Source organism: Nothobranchius furzeri, chromosome 2 (assembly GCF_043380555.1).
Source record: "Nothobranchius furzeri strain GRZ-AD chromosome 2, NfurGRZ-RIMD1, whole genome shotgun sequence".
Classification (NCBI taxonomy): domain Eukaryota; kingdom Metazoa; phylum Chordata; class Actinopteri; order Cyprinodontiformes; family Nothobranchiidae; genus Nothobranchius; species Nothobranchius furzeri.
Window position 1 is genome coordinate 66,845,416 of NC_091742.1, and position 10,942 is coordinate 66,856,357.

General features: G+C 40.4%; 2 protein-coding genes across 4 annotated transcripts in view; one reads left to right on the plus strand and one right to left on the minus strand.

The window, feature by feature from the left end:
* LOC107377421 (RNA-binding protein with multiple splicing) overlaps positions 1 to 3,673 on the plus strand; it is a 48,758-nt gene extending 45,085 nt beyond the window's left edge. For all 3 annotated transcript variants that reach the window (XR_011519284.1, XR_011519286.1, XR_011519285.1), the window contains 2 exons: positions 1,034 to 1,161; positions 1,684 to 3,673. The gene's annotated coding sequence lies outside the window, so the exon portion shown is untranslated. The remainder of the gene's footprint in view (positions 1 to 1,033; positions 1,162 to 1,683) is intronic.
* Positions 3,674 to 7,999: 4,326 nt separating this feature from the next.
* Positions 8,000 to 10,650, minus strand: LOC107377420 (fatty acid-binding protein, intestinal). Its single transcript, XM_015946979.3, has 4 exons — positions 10,377 to 10,650; positions 8,881 to 9,053; positions 8,646 to 8,753; positions 8,000 to 8,571 (listed from the first exon to the last, which is right to left on the minus strand). The coding sequence occupies exons 1-4, from the start codon at positions 10,441 to 10,443 to the stop codon at positions 8,521 to 8,523; spliced, it is 399 nt and encodes a 132-aa protein (XP_015802465.1). The 5' UTR covers positions 10,444 to 10,650; the 3' UTR covers positions 8,000 to 8,520.
* Positions 10,651 to 10,942: the final 292 nt, after the last annotated feature.

Consider the following 10,942-nt stretch of genomic DNA (forward strand, 5'->3'; position numbering starts at 1 on the left):
GCTTCTTTTGAATGTTTGAGCTGAACAAATGGTCGAACGAGTCCTCTGTTCCACTCTCCCAGCACACAATCACCAGCAGGAAACCCAACCAAAAATAAATAGAGAAAACAACCCACGCATTCATGAGCAACCCCGTCACCTCCCACATTCTCAAACACGGAGTGTTTACCGATCTCACGTTGTGCTCCCAGCCCCGAGTTACACAGTGCTACATATTAAGCCTGCGAAATCACTAAACCCGTCCCTAATCCACACGGACATGTTCAATGATCAACCCAATCTTTAACCTTGGTGTCTCAGCCAGAACAAATGGGGTGATGTGGAAGCACGCGTCACATCAGTTTATCCAAGCGCCTGTGTGGCACATCGATTCTCTCATCCCTGATTGAACGCGCAATGGGGCATCAGCTCGTCTAAGCTGCTTCTTAAAAACTGTTCCCAAGTCACCTCCTTGCCTGCAACAGTCTGACTTCTCTTAAGGTCGTGTTTGGTTTACTAACTGCTTATTGTTCCAAAGCGTCCCCCTCTTCTTCCTCTCAACTCAAGTTACAACGCTCTTCAAGAAATCTCTGTTTTTCTAGATACGTTGGGTGGCAGAGGTCGGAAGTCTGACCATTAGTCACGGTCTGCTGGTGTTGGGATGCTGCGTGTTGTTGTGGGAGATATGGTTGTTAGGGGTAGGCCTAACATAAATACTTCCTGTGGCGTCTTGTTTCCTAAGCATCGTTGAGCTTGAGAGGTTTGATTGATCTTAGTTCCCTAATCAGCTGAGAGATTTCATTTCCTGAGAAAATTGTTGAAAATATCCCAGAGGAGTTCCTGGAAAAAAACCGCTCCTTCATTTCTCCTGCATATTGGCAATCTGGACTTATTTTTGGACGTGTTAAACAGAGAGCCTTACTTGCTTTATCTCTTCTAAGTCAACCTTTGGTAAATCAGTGAAAAATATGTTTGTATACTTTCAAAAGTTGCTAAATACCAAAGAAACTCCAATTTCACAGAGAAAAACTGTAGTTTTTGTGCTTCTTTCCAGGTGCCTGATGTGTGATGGTGGCCGTGTGCGGCTGTGACGGGCGTTGCTGATTACCTCTTGTTTTATTTAAAAAAAAGAAACGGGGGGGAATCGACCTGACTCCAGAACCCGGAGCAGCGCAGCCGTCGGTGAGTTTCTGACTTGGCAGCCATTGATCCAAACAGCTGAGGACAGGAGGTGCAGTTCTCACCCAGCCACCAAAGCAGTTTGCTTCTCACTTGTCTGACATAATCTTTGTTAAAGAATCCTTATTTCTACCAAAGGAAAGAATTCGTACAGAATTAAAATAACCACCAAGCCATACTGACACAGTGTCAGCTTTTATCTCAGCTTGTTTGAGTTTATTCAACTTAAAAGGCTTTAAAAACAGTATTAGAAGCTTTTTTTTCCGTTTCGTGGGATGAAAGCGGGCGTTGCCTCGGCATCTGAATGGCAAGTGTGAGAAACTTGGGAGAAAATAAGAAAAACTGGATTTTTGTGTCCGTGTCTTTATTACAGAGTCGACCCTTAGTGTGAGATTTAATGGGAACTGTGCACGATCCCTCGTGTTTTCATTAGCGTGTAAGTTTCATATGACCATGACAACCTCCCCTTATCTTTTCCCTGTGTGTGTGTGTGCATGTGTGTGTGTGTGTGTGTTTCTCCCCCAGGCAGCAGCAGCCTTATGGGCTTCAGGATATACTAGACCCCCCACAGCCTCCATCACACATCAACACCCCCAGCCCAAGCCCTCCCCCAAGTCTTTGCAACTTCTTCTTTTTTTATATGCTGTTACATACGGGCAGCGCTTTGGCTACACCTCCTCTGAAATATGGAGCACCCTTCCTATCGCTGGCAGAATTCCCGCTCCTGTATCCATAAATATAAACGTTCGGAACGCCGCAGGAGCGCCAGGAGGTGAAACGGACCAGATAGAAGTGTGGCTAAAGCGCTATCGAGTAATGTTGTTATATAATAATTACTATTCTGTATATCATTCATATCAATGTTATTATAATAAATACATGTTGAAGCATGACTTTGCAAAAAACGAAACAAGAAAAAAAAATGACGATGCTGTAAATTTTTAGATATTTTAAAAGAAATACAAAAAGTATTTTTATAATCAAGACGATGTTGAAATGTTTTGATTGTTCTGCAAAGATGTGTGTGAGGAATTTTCAGACTTTTTGTTGTCTTTTTCTTCTTTTTTGTGCCATTTTTAAAACCCCGAGTCATCCTGCCACACCAAAGCAGCCCCGTCACTCTGCTTCGTGTCTTTTACAGTTTTTATAACGACGAATAAAAACATATTTTCTTTATTCCGGGCGTGTTAGAAGCTAAAGACAACCAGATCCGGCTCATAATTCAGCCGTTTGCAGTAATCAGATGTGTTAAAAGAGGCGTCGACAGGAAAAAGCCATTGCCGGTGACGGTGAACGACCCCAGAGACGGCGGCACGTGACAAACGAAGATCGGCTATTAGTAGTCGTTTGTGCAGCAAGAGGACAGAGAAACAAAAGACCAAAGTAATATTTTTACTCTAGAGAGCTAGAATTATTCTGTTTCTGACTGCTTTGTGGTCGTCACTCTGATTTCTGCTGAAGTATGACACTATTTTTACAGCTTGTCCCTTCTGGTGTCACTCCAAAGACAGAAACTTCACTTTCTTTTCTGCCTATTTTTAGCAAGCGATTCAACCTGCTTTTGTAAATTTACATATTAATGATCAGTTAGAAGAAGAGAAAAAACTCTGGTGTCTTTCTGGGTCGGCAATGACGTCCTGCTGTACAACATATCATAAAGATCAGATGCTTTTGATGCCAAATTTATCATTCTTGTTGCATTTGTGAACCGACTCTTGTTCTTTTCTGATGAAGGTCTCGTTTCTTGTTAATGTGAGGAATTAAAAAACAATACATCTGTAAGAATACTATCCCCTATAACGTTTAGCTAAGTGTGTAAACTCATCTTGGACTGGGCGAATCCTATACATTAGTCAGTGTTTTTAAGTGTTCAATTGTGAGATTCATATAAAGGTGATTTAATAAATCATTTTTTGTTGTTTTTACTACTTTATGCTGTGTGTGGCACCAAATTTATTAGAAAAAGTATTTATAGAAAGTGTGTATGTGTGTTCTGAGAGATTTTCTTTTTAAAGTTGATTCCTATTGTATAACGATTTGTAAGTATTATTGTAAGTTTAATTGTATATTCATTTGATACATTTTCTAGATCTGTTTGTTTTTCGTGTGTCTGAACGGAGTGGCCAGGGTGTGATATGTGAATACCGTTATAATTCACTGTGAAGTTCAGAGAAGAAAAAGCTTTTTGAACAAATAAATCTACATGTTTTTGTTCCCTCCAACATTATGGTACAAATATTCTTGGAAAATTGAAAAGATGATCCCTCCTTTCCCTTTACTTGGTTCGGTGTGTAACTGTGTGTTGTGCATGTTCACGGCATGTTTGTTCTTTTTCTTAGCGCATACAAGTACTGTTGGTATTTATGTACTTTAGCCGCTGTAAGGAGAAACTGTATCTTGGTGAGTCGCGGAGGTTTGTTTGTTGAAAAGTAAATAATTGGTGATCAAACACATTTTTTTGAAAATGTTGAGTGAAGACATTTCAGTCCATCTGTCATTAAAGATCGACGTTTTAGATGGTGTAATGGTTTTCATTTTTCCATTTAAACAAATCATAAAACACAAGAGCTGACACAATGATTTAGAATTAAAAACCCAATTATGACCAAAAATTAAGATATCTGATAATTATTTAAAAATGGAAAAGCTGTTTCTATGGAATTTGCATGCTGGGCTAATTTTTACATTTTTCGGGGAAACGAGGGCCCTTAAAAAATTAAAAGTGAAGTTTACTGACGTGTAATATTTGTTCTTTTTGAAATACAATCAGTTTCACATGCATGCTGAAAGTAAAAATAGTCTTATTTCCTGCAGCAGTTACTGAAAGTGAAACGGACAGGAAAAGCCACTCAGATCTTCCTCACACTGTAAGTTAGCAGTCATGGACTCACCCATGAAGATGCGCAGAAGGCTGTTGATGCGTCAGCGTCCAGGAGGGAGCAGAGCGTGTCTCTGCTACTAGAAGCTAACCGTTAGCATTAGCGACTCCACAACATGGCTGAACACATTCAGGCTTGTGAAAACAAACTTGACAGTGCTGGATGACCTCATGGAAGTGCAAGAAAGGCTTTTTGGTAACACCAGGAGAGACAACGAAAACAGATTTTCCAGAAAATAAATACAGAATTAAGGTGGAATAAAGGATGTGTTTCTTGCTGTTTAAGTGAATAACTCATTCACTGCCAGCTGTTTCCTGATCGCTAAAGGCCTTCGCTGCCAGCATTTCTCGCCGTTTTTACTGTTTTTTTAAGTCACAAAACGTTGAGCGCTAGGATGATGTCAACGCCAAAACAAAGAGGAGTCTCACCTCTTACATCAGGAAGAATCCGCGTGTTTCGAGCGTTATCCGTTCTTTCATAATCCATTGTTGAATTGTGATTGGCAGACACGTTTCTGGTTCGCGCCTCACTTTTTTTTTTTACAGGAACGGCCCAAAACGATCTAACACATGGATTTTCTGCTTCCTGATCATGTGACGTGTGACTTATGCAGATGAAGATCGGTTTCAGAGCTAAGATGTTTGTTCTCTTGGCGCGGGGGCTCTTTCCGATGCCCAAACAGTAAAAAGTGCAAATGACAACTTTAATCGTCATTGGCAGTGAATGAGTTAAGAACGGGACATTCACAGTGATTGGATGAGGGGTTTTTCTAGCACTGAACATTTCAGAAGCTATTAAAATGATTTTTTGACAAACATTTATTTTATTGGATGCCTTTGGTGCACGAAGAGCATGTCAAGCAATTTGCCCAAAAACAAAACATCTCCTATTGCACCTTTAATATCTTTAAAACCAAAAGGTTTATTCCTATGAACATTTATGACCACGTAAAAAGACTTTTAATGGATGTCTTTCATCAATCTATGCCAGCATCACCTGAGGACTAATAAACAGTAACCGTTAGAGTAAGAGTCATGAAAATTTATTGTTGACGAGGTCCAAAATACACATTTAGAGAGGGAACTGGACATAGCAGAAATGACTTGCACATAAAAATTTAGAGGCTATACCATCTGCCTGTTTAGAAATCCACCTGTACATTGTGCCTTGTTCATCTTTCACACTTGTCACTGTCTAACACCTCCCCCACAACCCCATGAGACCATCAAAACATGATGTGGGAAACCATAAAGTGGTTTTTGTACCAGGAGAGCGGCAGACCTCTTGCTGCCCTCTATAAGAATAGCCCGCCCAGCCCAGGAGCGGACCACTCCTGAGACCGAGGCCAGAGCCAATTTAGCTCCTCGTCTCCTCTCTCATCTGTCAGCTCAGTCACACGAGGCGGCGTCCAGCAGCTTCTCACATGGTACGTACACTCGCCCATGTCTGGGGTGGGGTGTGAGGAGGTGTTCACGCGGCTTGTCAGAGCAGCTGTGATTGGATGCATCCGTACGTCCAACACATTGTAATGGTGTTACTCCCTTTGAGGAGCGCATTAAAGAGGTGTTAGTGTTGTCATTCATTGACTGTCTCCTAGCTGCAAACCCACAAATTCTGTTGCACGAAGGTTTCTGCACCTTGCTGAATGAATCAGTCGGTGCTGCATGCTTGAATTAAAGTTTTAATGATTTATCACCTGACCTATACAATAAAACTGTCAGTCTGTCTTGAATTTTGATCATTATTAAGTATTTCAGCCATATTAGGTTTCATTAATCAATAGAGCTGATGTCCCCTTTCTCTGTAGATATGCTCCTTGGTTTCTCCTTTATCTTTTGTTTTATAGACTGATGCACATAAAACCAGTGGTTCGCTAAGTTTTCAGCTCCACAAACGCAAAAGTAGCTCACCTGTGACTTGATGACCACTGTCTTTAGCTTTTACATCAGTTACCGAGACATTTCTAAAGCTTTGTTTGATTTCTGGAGACCACAACAAGACTGGTGTTAGAGTTTGGCATTACCCAGTGGGAGCCCTCGTCATAAACAGAAATATTAATGTGCGCATAAAATGATTAAATACAAACTAGTACCAGTATTTGGATATTTTCTCTCCTCGGATAAATCCTAATCGGAAAGTTGAGGCTAATCATGCAAAGATGATTTGCTATCTTACAAAGATATCTTGAGAAGAACAAAATAAGCACATGAAAACAAAGACAGCTGCGCTGGGAGCAGGTTAGCTTTCCAGAGGCTTGAATTTCAAAACAAAAGCTCTTTGGAGAGGCTTGGTTGGAGAATTCAATGCTGAGTAATACTGAGTCATCATTCGGCAGCCTGAGTGTGTCTGCAGAAGTCTGCACAGTCATGGTCTGAACAATGGCTGTCCAAGAACGGCTGTGGGTTCTTGGAAACCCTCCCAATCTACACATGGTCTTGTGTTTGTCCATCTGAAGCAGGCGTAGGCAATCCTGTTCTTCCAGGATTGCTATCCAGCATGTTTTAGTTGTTTCCCTGCCCAAACAAACCAGATCAAACGGTTCAGTCATCTGTTCAACTGGTTATAAAGCATCTCTGTAGAGGCCTGTTAATCACTTACTGATTGAATTCAGCTGTGTTGGAGCAGGGAAACAACAAAAAGCATGCTGGATAGCAGCACTCGAGGATCAGGATTGCCTCCCCCTGGTATAAAGTAAGTTTAATTCCACAGCAGGAAAGAGATTCTCCTTGGGTTTATTTTTCTTCCTTTTTTGGTCTTTTTGTTGCTTCTCCACCATCTTTAGACGGCCCGTGATCACACAAACCCCATAACCCCTCAGCAATAAAAACCTTAGGGCTAAGAGCACATATTATGTTGCGTGTGTGTGTGTGTGTGTGTGTGTGTGTGTGTGTGTGTGTGTGTGTCATATGATAGCCAGATTCAGGATGACATCATAGATCAACGGAGGCCCATTTTCTCTAGAAAGCAGGGCTCGACAGCGCTCCTCTGTGGGCTTGTGATGACTTTACAGCTTTGAACGCTCATTATCTGAACTGCTCACTTGGGTCGTGGGGAGCTGGCCTGGCGTCTCAACTCCAGTGGCCATCAGGTGAGAGGTGGGGAGCATCCTGCATCTCAGTCATGATGAGTTTGTACAAAATCTGCTACAGTCACAGAGGCAGGTGTGAAAGGAGGAGCTGCTCAGGCATCATTCAACTGGTTTTCATCAGATGTAATCAGATTACATGTTGCGGGAGGGCTACACTGGCCAGCAGCAATATAGACTTTAATATGCATTTCTCCACTCAAGTATTTTATTTTGTGTTTTAAATGTACAATTTACTCTGAACCATCCAAGTGCAATACTATGTTAATATCACCATGATCACTTTTTATTCTGTTTATTATCTACTTTCTATTTCATTCTAAATTTTAACATTTTTTTATTCTTCTGTATTTGTAACTGCAGCTGCCAACACATTTATCAACTCTGTCATTTCAATCATGTTCTGATAATAAATCTCAGAGTGGAGATAAACATGTTTTGGGTGATTCAATGACTTTTTTGTACTTATTTGGTGTTTATTGTACTGTACAAAAAACAGTCAATTATTTCTGGTCCTTTTCAGCGCTGACATTAACTGTACCTGTGCTGCCCTCTATTGGTCCTTAAACACTATTGCACATTTTTCCTCATTTCCTGAAAGAAGACACATCTTCCGCCCTCCAACCACTGAATGGACTCCATTGTCTACTTCCTGCGAACCCCTCTCAAGATAAAACCTTCATCCCTAACTCTCCCCTCGAAGGAGAACTCATGACATCTGAACAAAATCACAACACAGTCATGTTACATTCCACATAATTCACCCTCTGTAGTCATGGTTCCCACAGCCTCCCTGTTGTAAAGATAACCTACTTCAGGTTTCCATGGCGATAACAGAAGTTGAGGCCCATTTATGCAACAAAGCACAAACAGCAGAGACACTATAAAGCTCCTTTATTAGTGCAGAAAGACTTAAACTCCTGCTGGTTGAGTTCCAGGAGTTAGGTTTGTTCACCCAGAAACATGAAGCATTTCTCTTTTACAGACTGACTGCACCGGTTAGCTGGTTTGTTCAGACCAAACAACATGTACCAACGCTTTTAAGTTCCCCCAAAAAATGCTTTGACAATTTCTTCCATTGATTTTTCTTTGCAGGAGTAAAATTCTTTCAACTAAATAAAGACGCTGCCACACTTTTTAAAAAGACAGCATTCATGGCAGGCAGGGGAACTGTGGCTTATTTTATTCAAAATGACCCAGAAGATGCTGTGGAAAATGTAAAATATTAGAAGAGACGGGACCAAAACTAAAAACGAACCTTTCCTCTGGTTTACACATAAAAACAACTTTATGAGGTAAATTTATTTAAACATTTTCAGAATACACTTGACTTGGCTATGCCCTGTAGTTAGAATACAAACACTTTGTGTCATCTATATAAAAATATGAAATAGGAGGTTATTGCTTCTTGAAAATCCTCTTTGCATCCACGCCTTCGTAGTTGTAACTCTGCAGGAGAAAGAGAGTTGTGGTCAGTTAAAGGTTCATTAAAGTTTATGTTGCATTATAAAGCCCTCACTGACCTGCACAAGGTCCCCACCCACCAGAGCCCTCGTGGTGGTCAAAACCTTGTTGTTGTCTTTCCGGTTGAATTTGCCTTTAAGAACGTCACCATCCAACTCCCATGTTCCCTGATTTCAAAATAAAAGACCAAATAAAATTAATATCAATGTGTCATTGATTAATTGGTCCCATTCTCTCTACAGCAAGCCCATCCCCTGCTGATTGGATACATTTTGGTCCCTTTAAGGCACTCACTGAGAGTTCTGTGCCATCAGCCATGGTGTAGTCAAACGGGACGGCCAGGGTGAAGTCGATCTCTTTGGTGCGGAACGTGCTCGACTCCTTGATGTGGAACTTGTCTCCAGTTTGCTCAATGATGACCTTTAGGTTGTCGTGTTCGGCCAGCTTCCGTTTCATCACATTGATGCCTTCACAAGGATGCAAAATGTGAAAAAAGCACATTAGATTTAGTGGATAAGACACTGGATTGGATAGTTGTTTTACCTCAAGAAATTAGAAATCTTTTGATTATACTTTTAACAAGTGAATAAACAACCACTTTATAGGTGATTCATGTCTGCAAAGTTCAAACTTTTGGTTCAGCCCAAATGTTTTCCAACCAGAAGTTGATTTGAAACCCAAAGTTGAGTTTTGCTACTAAAAGTCTTTCAAGCAAAAGTTGAGTTTTTCAATTAAAAGTTTAGATTTGGTACTAAAAGTAGAGTTTTTCAACCAAAAGTGGAGTTTTGCAATTACAAGTTGAGTCTTTCAACTAAAAGTTGAGTTTTGCTACTAAAAATTGAGTTTTTAAACTAAAAGTAGAATTTTGCTACTAAAAATAGAGTTTTTAAACTAAAAGTTGAGTTTTGCTACAAAAAATTGAGTACTTCAACCACAAGTGGAGTTTAGCAACTAAAAGTTGAGTTGTTCAACTAAAAGTTGAGTTTTGCTACTAAAAGTTGAGTTTTTCAACTAAAAGTTGAGTTCTGCTACTAAAAGTTGAGTTTTTCCACTAAAAGTTGAGTTTTGCTACAAAAAATTGAGTTCTTCAACCAAAAGTGGAGTTTTGTAACTAAAAGTTGAGTGTTGCTACTAAAAGTTGAGTTTTTCAACTAAAAGTTGAGTTTTTCAAGTAAAAGTTGCATTTTTTAATCCAAAGTTGGAGTTTTGAAACAAAGTTTGAGCTTTGCAACCATAACTAAAAGTTGAGTTTTGCTACAAAAAAATTGAGTTCTTCAACCAAAAGTGGAGTTTTGCAACTAAAAGTTGAGTGTTGCTACTAAAAGTTGAGTTCTTCAACCAAAAGTGGAGTTTTGCAACTAAAAGTTGAGTGTTGCTACTAAAAGTTGAGTTTTTCAACTAAAAGTTGAGTTTTTCAAGTAAAAGTTGCGTTTTTTAATCCAAAGTTGGAGTTTTGAAACAAAGTTTGAGCTTTGCAACCATAACTAAAAGTTAGGCAACAGAAATTTTCTGATGTGGGCGAATAAAACAGAGAATGAAAAACAGAACTGTTGGATTTTCATTAGTAATATTTTAAAATAGAATCCATGTTTTAGAGTTTTCAAAGAACTACTTCTACATCACGATTCTTTTGAAATGAAAAAGCTTTTAGCTCCATAGGTGTAAGTATTCTTTGAAAACATTATTCATACACACACACACACACACACACACACACACACACACACACACACACACACACACACACACACACACACACACACACACAACCTATGAACTCTTTAACTCACCCAGCTGCTCCATAAACTTGTCATAGTTCTCGCTGTGGTCAACCTTCCAGGTTCCGTTGAACGCCATGGCTGCAGGCTTGTCCGGTGTGGATGAGGCACTGGGAAACTGTGGGACTGGGAATGCCCCAGTGCCCTCCACTTATACACACACACACCCCTTCACCTGCCGCACCCTGGCCAAGCTGGCGTGGAAGATGTGATTCTTTATCTCACTGATTATCTGTCTGCTGATGTGACCATTGAAATGTAGGGCGATTGCTGCCCGACCTCGAGGACACGCTGATAAATAACCGGAGGGCGACTCCCCTCTGTGAATCTGGAACAGTGAAACACTGTCACACTGTTCTGCCGGAGGAATAAAAAACAAAAGAGCGAGCTGTTTGAATGGCTGCCAGTGGCACTCACTCCACCGAGCCCCTCTGCGTCCCTTACTCTTTCCTTTGTTGCTGTGTTTGTGCCCGGCATGAAAATGACTGATTGATAGTGACAGCCTGGGATTTTCAGACCTATTAAGGACTTTAATATTGTAACGCTTCTATTCTTTCAGATTAACTTGACAGAAGAAT